Here is a 17,336-nt window from a genome sequence, read left to right as displayed (position 1 = left end):
TAGACCAATAGTTTCAAAAAATCACCTTGCCCCATATCCCTTCTACCCAATCCCAAAAACCACCAAGGCATGTAATTCCCGGCTTGTGGTTTTTTGTTCCCCCTTAAAAACCCTCCAACCCGAGCCCAGACTGCTGCATTTCCCTCTATCTGCCCGTGGCAGCCCAGGTTCGAACCCAGCAATAAAAAGACCCTTGTGTGCTTGCATCCGCTCCTTGGTGGTCTCTGGGGGTTTCGAGACACAGGTACAACACAATTAACTCATGAGAATGTGTCGTGGAGGCTCTAGAGGAATGGTGAGGCAGAGGCAAGTGGATCTCTATGAGTTCAAGGCCAGCTTGGTCTACAGCACCAGTTCAAGGACAGCCAGGGCTACACAGAGAAACCCTGTCTCGAAAAACCAAAAAAAAAAAAAAAAAAAAGCGATCAGAGCTGCTGCCTTATGTCCAATATTCAGGAGGCAGAGGCAGGGTAATCTCTATGAGTTCAAGGCCAGCCTGGTCTACATACTAAATTCCAAGACCTTGTCTCAAAAAAAGAAATAACTTTTAGCACCCGTACAACTTCCTCAAAAAAAGTGTTTAACAGTGTCCTCTGTGCTGTATTTCCATAAATATTCCCACAAATAGCATACACTTTCCCTCCCCAGCACTCGGCTATCGTATTAGTCATGTCTGTGGCCATGTCTTCTCTAAACCCAACGCTGTATCTGAACTCTTTTAGCTACCTTTACAATTTCCTAAACCCACTCATTACTTCCTCAGTTCTCTTGGACGAGAGCCAAATTTTCCTGATTGGTTCTAACCTTGATCGTGTCTTAATTAGCAGACAAATGTTAAAAGTCCTGCAGAAAGCCGCACCAACGAGGTTCGTTGGATGCTACTCTTCTGCGGTATCCCCAAATTCCCAAGCCTGGCGACCGCCCACGAAAGGAAACAGCTGCGCATGACGCCGCCACAGGTATCCCGACCGCCTCGGACGACGCGGGACGCACGCAGGACAAGGTTCCTCCCGCCCCCAAACACCCAGCCCGCAGCGAGCCCTCCCTTCCGTACGCGGACCCGAGATGGCGGGGCCCGGGGCTGAGAACCACACTCAAGATGTCGGCTTCCGGTTTTCCCGGCAGCGTCGCGCGTGGCCGCCGGGGGCCACGCCCACTTCCGGCCCCTTGGCTGCGGCATGGCTGCGTTGGGGATTTGGCTGTCCCGTGAGTGACGGTGGGGTTGGGGGGCCCGGGAGCCGCTGGGTGGGCTGCCCTCTCACTCCCCTGCTCTTCCAGTAGGTGTCCGGAGGTTGCACTGCAGTGCGGCGGCTCGGGCCGGCAGCCGGTGGCGACTGCAGTGAGTGCCGGGCGGGGGCGGGGGCGGGCGGGGGTGCGGCGGGACCTGGAAGCCGGCCGAGCCCTCATCCCACTCTTTCCCCACCCAGGCAGGGACTGGCTGCCAACCCTTCCGGCTATGGGCCCCTCACGGAGCTTCCTGACTGGTCTTTCGCCGGTGAGCGTTGATGTCAGGGTTTTTTCCCTTTTTCCTCTGGGAGACCACCCCTGGTGGGGACTGGGGGCGTGTCTGGGGAAATATCGAACCTTTTACTTAGGAGAGTTTTACGGAAAGGAGCTCTAATTTTGTCTGACTACAGAGCTGGGTGTGGTAGCTCACACCTGAAATCTTAGCTTTGGGGAGCTGGAGCAGAGGGGTTGCTGTGTGGGCAGTGCACGTATGTGCTACGTACGGAGTCCCAGGTTATCCTGAACTACAGAGGGAGACCCTGTGTATAAATAAATAAATAGTAAATTGGCTTAAGGAAGGTGAGCTGTTAGGGGATCATGGCTTGTAGATATAATTCTAACTTGGGCCGTCCTGGGACTGGAAGGGTTCGTGGTGACTTTTATCTTTTCAGAAGGGGGCATGTGTGATGAGTGTATTTTTAGAACTTGACTCCACGTATACAAGGAATTCTTTGGAAAGCCGCTGCAGGAAACACTGAGGATGGCAGACTAGACTCAATTCAGAGAAGTCTTTTTTTCTCTTTAAAAAAAAAAAAAAAAAAAAAAAAAAAAAGATTATGGGGCTGGAGAGGGGCCTCGGTGCACTGACTCTTCTTCAGGAACTTGGATTCTAGTCCCAACACCCACACAGTGGCTCACAACTGCTTGTAACTCTAGTTCCAGGGAATCCACGCCATCTTCTCACTTCCACCTGCACCAGGCACCCACACAGTGCAAGCAAAACACCCATTCACATAAAAATAAAACATTAAAAAAAAAAAAAAACATAAAATGAAGAAGATCACATGCCTGTGATCAGGAGGCAGAAGCAGAAGGATTGAGAGCTAGGGAACAGCCTTGGCTACCTCATGAGAACCTGCCTCAAAAATGAAAAGTGAGCTGGGTGGTGGTGGTGCATACCTTTAGTCCCCGCGCTCCAGAGGCAGAGGCAGGCAGATCTCTGAGTTCGAGGCCACCATGGTCTACAGAGCAAATTCCAGGACAGCCAGGGATACACAGAGAAACCCTTGTCTCAAAAAACAACAACAAAACCAAAAAAAAAACAAAAAAACCAAACCACATACATTTCATTATACAGTGAGATGAAGTTCAGCAAAGCCTCACATTGAGTGAAGGGTTTCTGCAGATGAAACGCTGAATTCAGCACTGCAGATGACCCTAATTCCATGTTAATGGCATGGCTAAATGAAATAATAGGAAGTGCCTTGGAACTGATTTTCATGATTCTGTCGTACTGCACCACTCAAGATGCTAGATGAATTTAAAAAAAATTTAGCTAGAGCGATTGTGAACTGGTTTCCTCTTCAGTATTATTTTTGATGGGCAGTGCTGGGATTTGAACCTAGGGCCTCACACATGCTAGTCCCCACTCCAGCTCTGGTGAATGTGAACTGGAAGAGGGGGACCTAAAGACTGACTCTTCTCTACTTCCCATGATATCACAATGTTTGGACGAGATGGCCAGACCACATTTTAACCCTGGCCTTTTTCTCACCTCTATCTGTAGATGGCCGCCCTGCTCCCCCAATGAAAGGCCAGCTTCGAAGAAAAGCTCAAAGGGAAAAGCTTGCAGTAAGTGGCTGGAACTCCAGCAAGGCCTATGCTTACAATTGGAGGAGGAACATTTAAATCATCATTTATCTTTGTTTCCTTTAAGATTAACTCTTATTTTATACGTATGTGCTTTGCCTCTGAATGTGTGTTCACCACATGTGTGCCTGGTGCCTATAGAAGTCAAAGGAGGGTGTCAGATCCCCTGGAACTGGAATTACAGATGGTTGTGAGCTGCCCTGTGGGTGCTGGGAGTTGAACCTGGGTCCCAGCAAGAGCAGAAAGTACTCTTAGCCACTGAGCCATCTCTCCAGCACCATAAATTATAGTTTGTTTTAAGTTGGGTTACACCTGCCTGTTTGGCAATGCTTGGGATCAAATCCAGGGCTTCCTGCCTGCTAGACAAGTACACCAGCAGCGGCTGTATCTCCAGTGTGACAGCCATTTATTTATTTATTTAGGCAAGGTATATAGCCCAGGCTGGCCTCAAACTCACAAGAGATGGGCCTGCCTTTGCCCCCTGAGTGCTAGGATCAAAGGATGTACCACCCTGCCTGCCCAAGCCAAATGTTTTACTGGCACTGTGAGAAGGGAAGACTCCAGTAGGGCAGACATTCCCCTTCACATTGTCACCTCCCTTCTGTCCAGTCTGCAGCATCAATATCCAGCTGAAAACCTCTGGCTTCTGGGGACAGAGGATATCTGCTCCATGGCACACTTGAGCCCCAGATGTTATTTTTTCTTTTCCTGTCTGTTTCAGAGGCGAGTTGTACTGCTGACACAGGAAATGGATGCTGGATTACAGGCCTGGAAGCTGAAGCAACAGAAGCTGGAGGAAGAAAGGAAGCAGGAAAATGGTCTTAAACCCAAAGGGATTTCACTGAGAAGCCCACTTCCACATCAATAAAAAAACAGCTCCATTCCCGCTTTCCCAGACTCTGGCTTTCTTTTCTGTGGCCTGAATGCTTTATCCCATGCAGAACGAAGCCGTTTTTCCCGCCATTTGTATTGACAGTAGAGGACCTCAAGCACCAAGAGGAACTGACAATCACTGCTGGGAGGCCTGGCCCAGAGCCCTCGGTGCTCACTCCACTCCAGTCCGGCCAGATCTCACTGGGGCTGTTATTTTGCCCCTGGTGCTAGAGAACAAACCCAGAGCTCTGTAGAAGCTAAGCATGCCACCACCCTACCACTTAGCCTTGCTCAGGGATTTCCTTCTTTCTTTTTCCTTTTTTGGTGTTTTGAGACAAGGTTTCTCTCTGTAACAGCCCAAGCTGTCCTGGAACTCACTCTGTATACCAGGCTGGCCTCAGCCTCACAGAGATCCGCCTGCCTCTGCCTCCTAAGTGCTGGAATGAAAGGCGTGAGCCACCGAGGCCAGCCTTGCTCTGAGATTTTAATCCTTTCCCATATTGGCCATAAGGCCGACCCAGTTAAGAGTAGCAGCTGCTCTGTGAAGGACGAAAAGGGGCAGCACCAGTTTACCTGTTCTTAACCAAGGTACTTGAGTCACATCTCAGCTCATAACCATAATCAGCTCAGTTATGTGCAGTTGGCACTCAATAAATGTTTTGATGAAAAGGGCTTCCCAGAGGGCAGAGAGATGGCTCATCAGTTAAGAGCACTGACTGCTCTTCCAGAGGACCCGGGTTCAATTCCTAGCACCCACATGTCAGCTCACAACTATAACTTCAGTTTCAGGGGACCCAACACCCATGGCCAAACACCAATGCACATAAAATAAAGAGGGAATTTTCTGTGGATTTCAAAAAGGGCTTCCCATTGGAGGTCCTTTTTTCTTTCTGAGAAAGGGTCTCTATATAGCTCTGGCTGGCCTGTGTCCCGAATACATGGTCCAGGAGACACTCACTCTGGAAAGCTGACATAGAATTAAACTTGTGTGATTAGTTTCCCGCTGAAGGACTTATGTTCTGACTGAATTCTAGAGGTTAGTTGAAGAGGGGTCTGTACTTACTCACCCCTACACAATGCCACTGTGGCACTAATACCCACTGTCCACCCCTTGGAAACTGCCCATGACCTGGCAACCATTCATTTTATTGATCATGAGCCCTCCCCTGGATTCTGAAGGCAAGGACCTTTGTTCCCGGTCCAGCACTGAATGTTGGCCTTGCATCTTCCCACCACAACCCTGGTTGGTAGTTGTGGATTTCTGGAGCTTCCTACCTGACCTTCTTTCTACCCCCTGCTTTCCTGCTTCCCTTCGCTAGCTCTCCCTCCCTTCCTCTCCCCACTACCTCCTTCCTCTCGCTGACCAAAGGCAATTCTTGGAGCTTACATTTCGCTGATGGTCGGGTTTTCTGTCTCCCACACTTTTCCTGCCTCTGTCCCTCTGCTTGGTGTCTTTCCAGATCTAGTTCTCAACCTCTTATCTCTCTCCCTTTCTCACTGCCAGCTTCAGCCTGTCCTCCCCTTCCCTGCATACCTCTCCTTTTGTTCTCAGAGCCCAGCCATCGCGGAAGCTGGGCTCTAGGGAACTGTCTCCAGTGTAAAGACTTAACAAAACTCCAGAATCCTAACCTCCAACCCTTCCTCCTCCAACAATTCCAATCAGACTTTTATTTGGCTTTCCCCAGTTCTGGGACCTTGAACCCTTTTCCTATTCTGGCAGTTCACACTTAATGGAACAGCTAGATTGCAAAAGCCATTAATAAAGGGGCGGACCCCCAAATTCAAAGTAATTGTGATTGTTGTTAGACAATGGTTTTTGTTACAATGTAAGTTTGAGGCAGGAGGAGCAGGCTGTCCACAGATCAGCACACAATTCCTCCTTGTTAGTAAATGCCCCTTCCTCACAAGCGTTGAAAACTCCATGTCACCACCATCCCTAGCCATCAGGCCTCCCAGTACTTAACACTCTGAAGTGAGACATGCTGAATACTACGGGAATCAGGCCACCCAAAAAATGCTTAGGAAGAGAAAGTCTTCCGCATCCCGTCCCCCGGGACACCCAGGCTCCCAGTTAGTTGTTGGCGGTGGCCTCAACCCCTGCAGATGGCAGCCTGCACCACAGAAAGACAACTTTTTTCCCCCTTCTCTCCTGCCTGCTCTTGGCTGTAATTGGATTCAGGCTGAAACAACCACGTCCCCACCAGGAAAGGAGGGCATTGGGGCGGGGGCGGAGGAGAGGCTGTGGGAGAAGGGAGGGACCAAAGGAGAGAGCAGAGAGGGCTTCCAACCCAGTTCGCCGACTAAGCAGAAGAAAGATCAAAAAACGGAAAAGAGAAGAGCAAACAGGCACTTTCAGGAGCCATCCCGTCACCTCCAAGCCGCCTGCGCTCTAGGAATCCAAGTTCCGTGCCTTCAGAAGACAAAGGCGCCCAAGGAGAGCGGCGGCGCGACCCCAGGGCGTGGGCCCCGCCGCGGAGCCCGCACCGCCCGGCGCCCCGACGCCGCGGACCATGTCTCCCGCCCCTCGACCCTCCCGCAGCCTCCTGCTCCCCCTGCTCACACTCGGCACCGCGCTCGCCTCCCTCGGCTGGGCCCAAGGCAGCAACTTCAGCCCCGAAGTAAGTGAGCTCCTCCGGCCCTTCCCGGAGTTGCGCCCGCCGGGTAAGCGAGCCCGGGGGTCTCCAAGGGGACAGCCCCCGCTGAGAGCAGGGCTCTGGGGGGGTTCTGCTGCTCCGGCCTTTCTTTTCCCTCCCGATCTGCAAACTTGCAAGTCGATCCAACTTTTGCCTGCCTCCCACAAACCCCCGCCGCCGCCGCCGCCTCTTTCCCATTCCCCCCTTCCCTGGAAGAACTTTGCAGCGGGGCCTGGGCCTCGCTCTCCCGGGCTCTGCGCGCACACTGGCACCAGGCAGGAGCCTCGTAAACACTGGACTCCGCTCCGACCCCGCGCCGTCCGGGCCGGTGTCACACGCGAGCTGTTCCATCCGTTTGGCAGCGCTCAGGTGCCCCGCACGGGCGCATCTGTACCAAGTGGGGCGTCGGGGGCGGCCGGGCGCTACCCGCCAACCCTGGACCGCCCTCGGTGCGGGCCTCGGGCCCTGGCGTCGAGGATCACGGCGGGCCGAACTTCCGCGCACACAAAGCTCTTCTTGTGAGCCTCGGGGCGCAGCCTGGCCACCGCCTCCACGCGTCCTCACCCCAACCGGCGCCTTCGGGGGCGGGGGGTGGGGTGCGCTTTTTGTTGCTAATTGTTTTTCTGCGTTAATTACTGAGAGACTGGGGGGGGGGGGAGTTGCTCGGCGGCGAGTGAGTTGAGGGCCGGCCTGGGTCACCCTCAAGCGTCCCAACTGACTTGGTCGCCCCCACCCCCAACCCTCCCAAGACCATAGCCCACCCCGGTCCTGAAGGAAGCTGCGTGGGAGTAGTCTGAGGAAGTTTTCCCTCCTTCTCTTATTTTGGGGTGAAGGTGGGGAGATGGATTTAATCAGCTTCTTATTTTGGGCCACCCAACCCACTCATCCTGGTGAGGACCTGGGTGTGGTGGGGAAGGGCTGGGAAGGGCCCAAAGTGCAGGATACGTCTGGATTTGACTCCCTCTGCTCTAGTCCCAGGCCCAGGCCGGATCACACCCTCCGAGGTAACGTCTCCGGGGCACACGCAGCCTGTGCCCCCGAAGAGACCTGGGGCTCCTAGGAGCGGAGCCACACTTGTCCATAGAGACTAGAAAGAGTAAAATCCTCCCTGAGACTGGAGACCGAACCCAGTTGTCAAAGAGGAGGTGACTTTCCCAAGCCTGAAGCTCCCGTCTTAGCCCCAAAGAGAGAGTGCCTAACAAAAGGAACCTCTGGAAGACTGCCCACTGCCAACTTCTTTTTCCCCTCCCCAGCCTCCACTAGGTCCCCTAGGGGAGGGCCAGCAGCCCTGGCTCTGCCCTAAGTGGGTCATGGTCGTCCCAGAGCCAGAACCACCATTTGCTTCTGGAACACAGTAGGGTGGGAAGCCGAGGGAGGGCGGGGCAGACCCAGAAGAGGCTAGAATCCAAGGCTTGATGGTGAGCTGGAGAGCCCCCACCCTCCCGGCCGCCTCGACTTTCTCCTAGGGAATATACCCTGCCCTTATTGATCAAGACAATGCCAGCCTACTGGGTCCTGCCACCCAACGTCTCCAGGTCTCTTCTCCAGGCCTCAGGCAGCGAGGTCCCTTTCACCAGGCCTCCGCGGCTCCACACCAGCTCCAGGACAGTGTGTCTGGTGCTTCACCCTTCCCCCCACTCAGCCGCAGACACCAGAGTCCTCTCCTGCGGTTCCAGTCTCAGAGTCTGTGGTTCAGGCTTTGCTCAGAGCCTGGCTCTGTGAGATGGAGAATGAAACATGCCCAGTCCGGGAAAGGAAAATGATGGGGACACTTTCTTTCTTGGCTTTTGTGATACTCTTCCGGGGAGTCCCTTTTCCTTGACAAAGCATCCATTTTTCTCCACGGGGTACAGGGCAGGGTTTATGAGTCTCCTTATTTAGACCTGCCTATCTCTTGAAAGGCTGGTAAAGGGATTTACCCAGAGCTGTGATGCTTTTCCACCCGCCGGCCTCCCTTCTCCATCCTCCTCCAGAAGCTTGCCTTCTCTTTGGCTAAGAGAACCTTTGCTCCTCCTAACTTCCAGCTGTGGGGGAGGGGCGGGCCACTCCTACCCTTCCCTCAGCCCTGGAGCAGCTGTTACCCCGGCAGGGGTCAGGGCCTACAGGTGAGGCGTGGAGCAAAGGGAGTTCCCTGCATACTCGGCACACGCCACAGCAGGCCTCTGGAGGGCACTGGCAGTGTGGCATCAGCCAGCACAGGTCAGGGCAAGCCTTCCGATCCGAGGGAACGGCTCTGGACGTTCGCACCCTGCGAGGCCCCTCTGACACACAAGAGGTTAAACTCACCGGGGCCCTTGAGGAGGGTTTTGAGAAACAGGTGATGCTAGGGTTGTTTGGCCAGGCTTATTGGCTGGGGGAAAGGCTGGGTTGTTTACAGCTCAGGCCCTCACTCACGTCAGCCTTGAGGGGAATCGCTTCCTGGAACGATGTTGCAATTCCTGCCCCTGTTGGGCTCAGGTCCTAAGTCAGCTGCTCCTGAATCACCCCCAGACCCCACAAAAGAGCACTGCTCTGCCACCCATGCCTAGGCCTGAAGGGGGAGCAACATGTGGAGATAAATCCATCCTAATAACCGTGGGCAGGAGATGCAGGACCCGAGGCAGCTTTTGCCCTTTTCCCCTCCAAATGCCCATTCTAGGCAACGTGAAGCTCCCTCTGAACTTGCTGTCTGGGTCATGTCTCCCTATAAAAGAAGCCATACATAACATGGCTTGCTTGGCTTTCTGAGCCTAGATCACTAGGTCATAGCGTATTTATTTAGGGTCATGGCTTCTCCATCAGCATCCAGCCTCCACCCTGACTCCTTAAAAAGATTTCTGCTGTGAGAGGTTCTCGAAGTGTGGCACCTCAGTTCCAGGAACTCCCTCACCCTGTTCAGAATCCCTCACCCTGACTCTACTACTCTACCTATCATGGACATTTTCAAATGGGACGTGCCATCTTTGCAAGGACTGACAGAGGAGAAAAGTGCTGGAGAAAATCTCTAGGGTGTGGAAATGGCTTAGTAAAATGCTTACTTTGCAAGCCTGAGGGCCTGAATTTGAACCCTGGTACCAATGAGAGAGAGAGAGAGAGAGAGAGAGAGAGAGAGAGAGAGAGAGAGAGAGAGAGAGGAGAGAGAGAGAAGGTGGCACACATTTGTAATCTCAAGGCAGAGACAGGCAGTTCCCTGAGGCTTGCTGGTCATCCAGCCTGGCCTAATAGGTGAGCCACAGATCCCAGTGAGAGACTGTCTGAAAAAAGAAGGTGGACAGCTCCCACGGAACACACCAGACATTGACCTTTGGCCTCCACATGCTTGTAAACACAAACCAAAAGCATCCTAAAACTCTCTCAGTCCATCAGTCCTTTCATTTATGTGAGTACTATAGCCGGTCAGGACCAATGGCTCTCCAGCCTTAGAGCAGTCTGCTCCCCATCACCCCTGGGGACAAGCCACACTGAGGTCTAGGCTATAGGGTTCAAGTCAACAGTTAGCCTGAGAGTTCCTGCCAGAACCAGGCCGGGAGCCCATCTTATTTCTCACTAAGTCAAGGACACCGGCCAGACGCTGTGGAGAGGCAGGTGGGCCCCCTGGACCAAGAGGAAAATGCTCTAAGCCACACTCCTCTCCCCACAGGCCTGGCTGCAGCAGTATGGCTACCTACCTCCAGGGGACCTGCGTACCCACACACAGCGCTCCCCCCAGTCACTCTCCGCTGCCATCGCCGCCATGCAAAGGTTCTATGGTTTGCAAGTGACAGGCAAGGCTGATTCGGACACCATGAAGTAAGTTCCTGACATCCACTGACCACACTGAATACCAGAAACGCTGCCCTTGATGCTGGCCCTGGGCCAGTATCCCAACCCTCCCCCCCCCCACTCCCCCACCCCCGTTCACATCACTGCCTGCCCTTTCCCTACACCGCCGACACACACACATACACACACACACACACAAAGCCCCACCCAACACTGACCTTGGGGCCAGAGGCCAGGACCCGGGGTCAACTGTAGCACTCAGTCTCTCCCCTGAAAGGCCTTTTTATTTTATATACTGTTCTGACCCCAGTGTTTCCACCCCAGGGCCATGAGGCGCCCTCGCTGTGGTGTTCCAGATAAGTTTGGTACTGAGATCAAGGCCAATGTTCGGAGGAAGCGCTATGCCATTCAGGGCCTCAAGTGGCAGCATAATGAGATCACTTTCTGGTGAGTCCAACAGCCTAGAGATGTGTTTTTTTTCTCGCATCCACTACCCTTCCCTGTAGTTGTAAAATGTAGAGACAGAGGTGGCCTGCGCTAGTCTCCTCCATTCTTAGGGAGTGGGAAGGAAAATGGCTGCAGTCTGGCAGAGAAGCGCCGTCATTTGGGGGATGCCCTCTAGTGCCAACACCCCTACGCCTTTGGTTCTAGGGGCTGAGATATCAAGTACGCCATGGCAGGGGAAGCAGGTCTGGCAAGGTGGCTGGGCAGTTCAGTCAGTGCTGGGAGAGAGCAGGGAACGGCACCTCCTTTATCCCAACACTCCCCGTTTCTACCCTCCTGTCAGCATCCAGAATTACACCCCCAAGGTGGGCGAGTATGCCACATTCGAGGCCATCAGGAAGGCCTTCCGAGTGTGGGAGAGTGCCACGCCACTGCGCTTCCGGGAAGTGCCCTACGCCTACATCAGAGAGGGTCATGAGAAGCAGGCTGACATCATGATCTTGTTTGCGGAGGGTTTCCACGGCGACAGTACACCCTTTGATGGCGAAGGGGGCTTCCTGGCCCATGCCTACTTCCCAGGCCCCAATATTGGAGGGGACACCCACTTCGATTCTGCTGAGCCCTGGACTGTCCAAAATGATGACCTGAATGGTGAGTAAGGGAACCCTGACTTCCACCCTGGGCAGAATGTGCAATCGCTTGACTGTAGAAGAATCTAAGCCAGCAGGGTGTAGTAGCCATCCGGGTCTACATAGTAAGTTGCAGCCAGTCAGGGCTACAGTAGTGAGACCCTGTCTCATAAGTCAATAAAGTTAAAAAATAAATCTAGCCGGGCGGTGGTGGCGCATGCTTTTAATCCCAGCACTCAGGAGACAGAGGCAGGTGGATCTCTGTGAGTTTGAGGCCAGCCTGGGCTACAGAGGGAGATCCAGGACTGGCACCAAAGCTACACAGAGAAACCCTGTCTCGAAAAACTAAGTAAATAAATAAAAGTACTGAGGCAGGAGGATTGTGAGTTTGAGGCCTGCCTAGACTATATAGCAAAACTGTCTCAAAATAAACAACAAAAAGACCAACAAACAGCTAAGTACTGGTCACACAAACCTCGTGTGAAAGCAGGAATTATATTTTAAGCTATTTATAGCTGTATATTTGGTCTGCTGTCCCTACCTGACTGCCTTTCCAATCACAGACTTAAAAGCTTCCTTTCCACCCACTTTTCCAGGCAAAGATGATGCCTAGTTTCTGGGAGCAACTGAGCCCCACAGTGTGGGTTTTCTTGGGATTAGAATCCTGCCCCAGGGCGCCCCATTCCACCCAGAGGAGTGGCTTTGGGCTTTCTGAACCAAACAGGAGACTGACCCTCAAGATCCGATCTTCCTGTGGTGGGGAAGCAGGGAGCCTAAGAAGGGACCCAACCTCTCACCATCTCCATCCCAACAGGGAATGACGTCTTCCTGGTAGCTGTGCATGAGTTGGGCCATGCTCTAGGCCTGGAGCATTCCAACGATCCCTCTGCCATCATGGCGCCCTTTTACCAGTGGATGGACACAGAAAACTTTGTGCTCCCTGACGATGATCGCCGCGGCATCCAGCAACTCTATGGCGAGTTATCCATCCCCGCCCTGCTCCTGTCTCTGCTCTTGCCCCTTTTTTGGTCTCTGTCCTGCATTTTATCTCCCTAGTGCTGTGACGTCTGTACACACACTACACACCACCTCTATCATACTGCCTCTATCAGCTCCGACTTTTTAAAAGTTTTTGTATAGGTATAAGTGTAGTGTGTAGTGTGTAGTGTGTGTGTGTGTGTGTGTATACCACGTACATGCCTGGTGCCCATGGAGGCCAGAAGAGGGCATTAGATCTCCTGAAACTGCCATGTGAGTTCTGGGAACCAAACTTGGGTCCTCTGTAGGAACCACAAGTGCTCCTAATCAGTCAGCCATATCTCCAGCTCCATAGCTCCCACTTTTGAGTATACCCAAGCTAACTACTTCAACCTTCTCCAAAAACCTGTTTACACTTTTTAAAAATATTTATTTATTTTTATTAGAAGGGTGTGTGTGTGTGTGTGTGTGTGTGTGTGTGTGTGTGTGTGTGTGTCCACAGAGGCCAGAGGCATCTGACTTCCTAGAAGTGGGGTTACAGGTGGTTGTGAGCCACCTGTCTGTCAGTGCTGGGAACCAAACTCACGTCCTCTGCAAGAGCAGTGTATGCTTTAACCACTGGCCATCTCCGGAGCACCCCCACCCTCTTCGTGCTTTCTAAGGGTGCTGTCTGTTTATGTGTCTGTCCTTCCGTCCTCTCTACCCCGAAGTCTGAAGTGCCACTATTGTTCTCTTCCTCAGGGAGTAAGTCAGGGTCACCCACCAAGATGCCCCCTCAACCCAGAACTACCTCTTGGCCCTCTGTCCCCGATAAGCCCAGAAACCCCACATATGGGCCTAACATCTGTGATGGGAACTTTGACACCGTGGCCATGCTCCGAGGAGAGATGTTTGTCTTCAAGGTGAGAGAGCAGAGAAGAAGGGGGACAGAAGGACGCTCCGCAGGGGAGCTGGGTGGAAACAGTCGTAGAAGGACCGACAACTAACGCCATGGGCCTGAGCGCAGTGGGGGAGCTTTGGGGACTGAAGAAGAAAACTAAGGACAAGACGTGATGGGCTCTCCCCACCTTGACGGGTTTCTAGGAGCGATGGTTCTGGCGGGTGAGGAATAACCAGGTGATGGATGGCTATCCAATGCCGATCGGCCAGTTCTGGAGGGGCCTGCCTGCGTCCATCAATACTGCCTATGAGAGAAAGGATGGCAAGTTTGTCTTCTTCAAAGGTAACCAGGCGTTTCATAGACTGGAGAAGTTGGGAGGGTCTCCTTGGGTGAGCGGATTCCGCTGGAGTCCCAAAGACCTCAGAGTCGAGTTGAACCCAGGTTCTTCGCTTCTCTCGTATCCCAGGAGATAAGCACTGGGTGTTTGACGAGGCTTCCCTGGAACCTGGGTACCCCAAGCACCTTAAGGAGCTAGGCCGGGGACTGCCCACTGACAAGATTGATGCGGCTCTCTTCTGGATGCCCAACGGGAAGACCTACTTCTTCAGAGGAAATAAGTAAGACCTCCAACCCTTAACCTCCAAGCCTCTCCACTCAGAAACTAATAACCACCACTGCCACCCCACATATCCTTGTCCCTAAATTCTGCAGAAAGGCCCACTTTCCCCGAAAGGTGTTGCCCTGGAACTGGCTAAGCCTTTCCGTTGCCTAGCAATGGGCAGTTTTTCTTAGTGCTGCCTGAGTGGGATGTGACCGGGTCACCATTTCAGACCTGGTCATTTGACGCCTCCTGCCCCCAACACTGTGTCTCCACCCCAGCCACCAGGCACTGTTATTAAGGTCTGCTGGTGGCTCCTTACAGCCTGGACCGTCCCTTCCTCCTCCTCCTTCCGCCTCTTTCAGCTGCAGGCTCTCATTACTCAAAACCCCTGTCCCCAACCATGTCCAGAGCCACCCTTTGTCTCCTGGTGCACTCCGTCATGGGTCTGCTAACCTCTGAGGGCAGGCCCAGGATCCACGCCCTCCCCTTTCTCTCCCCTCCCCCAGGTACTACCGTTTCAATGAGGAGTTCAGAGCAGTGGACAGCGAGTACCCTAAAAACATCAAAGTCTGGGAAGGGATCCCCGAGTCTCCCAGAGGGTCATTCATGGGCAGTGATGAAGGTGAGCGGGGCAGGGGAAACCGTGTGTACAGAGAAGGGTGGGCATGGGGAGCCGGGGCAGAACAGAAAGACAGAGCGTCTGCTGGGAGACATTGATGATGATAGCAGTGGGGTCCTTGTCGATCACCGGGAACCAGCCAAGGGCTTTCCTGTGTATACCCTCGGCCTCCCCACCCTTCCAACCTGGTGCTGTGATAGACTCCATTTTCCACTTGAGGAAGCAAATGTGGAGGAAGGGAGAGCAGCCGAGCTCAGCAGGCCATCACGCTAACCGCGCTTTCTTCTTTGCTCTCTTTGGGGCCCGTGTGGACTCTGCCCCCTGCCTTGGTTCGTGCCGCCTTACACCGCCCTCCTGATGCCCCGCAGTCTTCACCTACTTCTACAAGGGGAACAAGTACTGGAAATTCAACAACCAGAAGCTGAAAGTGGAGCCAGGCTACCCCAAGTCGGCTCTCCGGGACTGGATGGGCTGCCCCTCGGGGGGCCGACCGGATGAGGGGACTGGGACCGAGGAGGAGACGGAGGTGATCATCATTGAGGTGGACGAGGAGGGCGGCGGAGCTGTGAGTGCGGCCGCCGTGGTCCTGCCCGTGCTGCTGCTGCTCCTGGTGCTGGCCGTGGGCCTCGCCGTCTTCTTCTTCCGACGCCACGGGACCCCCAAGCGACTGCTCTACTGCCAGCGCTCACTGCTGGACAAGGTCTGACCCCCACCGCTGGCCCACCCGCTTCTCCCACCAGGACTCAGCCTCTGAAGGCGGCGGCGGCGGCAGGTGGGCTGCTCTCACCCACCCTGAGCTCCCTCCCTCCCTCCAGCCTCCCTTCTCAGCCCCTAACTGGCCCCTCCTACCCTCACCCCAGCGTTGCTTCATCCATAGGTGGGTCCCCCCCTGAGGGCTGAGCAGGAAGGTAGTCCCTTCCGGCCTCCGGCCCCCAAGGGAACCTCGCAGCTTGGTGTGTGTCCGGCCCTATTTGAATGTTTTCAGGGCTCTGCACTTGAAGGCAAGACCCTCTGGCCTCACGGGCAAAGGCCAAAGGGGGTCATCTGCTTCTTTTCCATCCCCTAACTACATACCTTAAATCTCTGAACTCTGACCTCAGGAGGCTCTCTCTGGGCATGCGAGCCCTGTAAGTACCAAGTGTACCCAGTTGGCAGCCTCCTACCACTCTGACTAACAGGAATCTGAGAGTGTGTGTTGGGAGGTGGAAAGATTTCTCAGCTACCCTAAAGACTTTGCTTTAAAAAAAAAAAAAAAAATTCGCTCAGTGAGGGTCTTGGTGGCTTGGACAACCAAGTTCCTCTCCACAAAGATCTGCCTCTATTCAACCCAGCCTGGAGAACTTCCAAGGAGCCTGAGCCATTAAGGACTAAAATGGGTCTGAGGAAACCCTTGGCAAACCTGGCCCCGCCCGAAGGTTAGCCTTGGATGTCGAGTTCAAGGCTGGAAGAGCTAAAAGCAGGGGAAATGGCCCTGGGTGCAGAGAGGTCAAGGGAAGGCAGCAGGATCTGGAGCATGGGGGATGAGCCTGGAGGCTCAGAGCAGAAGAAGAGCTGTTCAAACGCAGGTAGCTGGGGCTGGCACCCAAAGATAGCAGCCAGAGGAGACAGGAACTGAGGTGTGCTGGTGGCGGTGTGTGCCCGGGAGTCTGGGCAGACTGCAGGGCACTCGCAGGCACTGTGGTACCCAGGAGTGGACACATTCTGTTGGATCTCTCAGAGAGGGTCTTAAGGACATGCTGGTCTCTCTTTGCCCCCTTGCTCACTGATTTCTGGAAGGGAAGGATAAGAGTGAGCACAGGAGGCAAAAGAACATACAGTACAGGGACTGGGGACTCACAGAGGCCGGAGGACGCTAGGCCTAGCCTTGCTCAGTCTGCCTCACTACCCTAGTGAGGCAGGTGTCTGGGTGCTCCTGGGTAGGGTGGGCCCCTCCCTTTCTTGATGCAGGCCCTCCTCAGCCCCTGTTCCCTGTGTCCTGCCCTTCCTCTTCCCCACCCAGCTGACCCATTGGAAGTCTCCTTCAGCCACTGAAGTGGTCATGGTACTGGGGACTTGGGAGAGTGAGACCCTGTGGAGGGGGTGAGAGGAGAGGAGTGTCTGGGTGGGGGTTGGGAATAGGGAAATCGGGGTGAACGGTGCTGGAAGCCCAGCTAAATTTCTGTCTTGTTTGGGTTTTTTTTGTTTTGTTTAATGTATATTTTTATTATAATTATTATATATGAATGCCATTCAAATCGTTCCTTTTTGTTAACAAGGGGCATGGGGAGGGGTGGGGGAGGGGGGCGGAGGCAACTGACCCCAGAAACCTGCAGGGCGGGGCTGGGTCAGTGCCCTCTAAGGACATTTTTGACCTTGTTCAACCTTTCCACGGAGAATAAACTGTGTTTCACATTCTTTGTGTGACTATAGCTTGGTGTAGGGGTGAATTTGATGTGGCCAAGCAGGGCTAGGAAGAGCGGACATCAAAAACAGCATTTCCCACAATGTGGGGCCTTAGCATTCTCATAAGTATTTATTCTTAGTGGACTGGTGGGATTTAAGAGCTGGAGTCGGGGAGCAAGGCATACCCCACTAGAAGTTATAGGAGTGATTGGCAGAACTTAGCTTCCTTCCCCAAAAATCCTTAAAAGGCTACCTTTGAGACTCAAGGCTGCCAGGGACAGGAGGAAGTGGTCAAGTGAGGCCATTTGGAAAATCTTCCTAGATTGCATTATTCTGCCGTGTGATCTGGCCACAGACACTCCAGTTTCCTCCTACATCTGTCCCTGCAGCAGGGGCATTCCCATGATCACATTAGACTGAAACTCTGTGGTAGGCCGGAGGACCTGATGTTCTTCTAAAT

The 17,336-nt window shown here is 53.6% G+C and overlaps 2 protein-coding genes across 4 annotated transcripts; both read left to right on the top strand.

Annotated features, from left to right (window-relative positions):
* The first annotated feature begins 1,108 nt into the window (after positions 1 to 1,108).
* Mrpl52 (mitochondrial ribosomal protein L52) lies at positions 1,109 to 3,990 on the top strand. Of its 3 annotated transcripts, none has more exons than XM_028892244.2 (5): positions 1,118 to 1,206; positions 1,279 to 1,339; positions 1,428 to 1,495; positions 3,014 to 3,078; positions 3,818 to 3,990. In XM_028892244.2, the coding sequence occupies exons 1-5, from the start codon at positions 1,179 to 1,181 to the stop codon at positions 3,962 to 3,964; spliced, it is 369 nt and encodes a 122-aa protein (XP_028748077.1). In that variant the 5' UTR covers positions 1,118 to 1,178; the 3' UTR covers positions 3,965 to 3,990. The 3 variants fall into 3 exon arrangements, with proteins under 3 accessions (XP_028748076.1, XP_028748077.1, XP_028748078.1); XM_028892245.2 differs by having other exon boundaries at positions 1,123 to 1,206; positions 1,282 to 1,339; XM_028892243.2 differs by lacking the exon at positions 1,428 to 1,495 and having other exon boundaries at positions 1,109 to 1,206; positions 1,282 to 1,339.
* A 2,062-nt stretch (positions 3,991 to 6,052) lies between these two features.
* On the top strand, positions 6,053 to 16,902 carry Mmp14 (matrix metallopeptidase 14). The gene is made up of 10 exons (XM_028892193.2): positions 6,053 to 6,587; positions 10,222 to 10,370; positions 10,668 to 10,790; positions 11,131 to 11,438; positions 12,231 to 12,392; positions 13,136 to 13,296; positions 13,478 to 13,616; positions 13,741 to 13,891; positions 14,382 to 14,497; positions 14,863 to 16,902. Exons 1-10 carry the CDS (start codon positions 6,480 to 6,482, stop codon positions 15,198 to 15,200), a joined length of 1,755 nt encoding a protein of 584 aa, XP_028748026.1. The 5' UTR covers positions 6,053 to 6,479; the 3' UTR covers positions 15,201 to 16,902.
* The last annotated feature ends 434 nt before the right edge of the window (positions 16,903 to 17,336 follow it).

The sequence above is a fragment of the Peromyscus leucopus genome, chromosome 9, assembly GCF_004664715.2.
Source record: "Peromyscus leucopus breed LL Stock chromosome 9, UCI_PerLeu_2.1, whole genome shotgun sequence".
Taxonomy (NCBI): domain Eukaryota; kingdom Metazoa; phylum Chordata; class Mammalia; order Rodentia; family Cricetidae; genus Peromyscus; species Peromyscus leucopus.
Note: the sequence above shows the minus strand (reverse complement) of the source record. Positions and strands in the feature narration are given on the sequence as shown.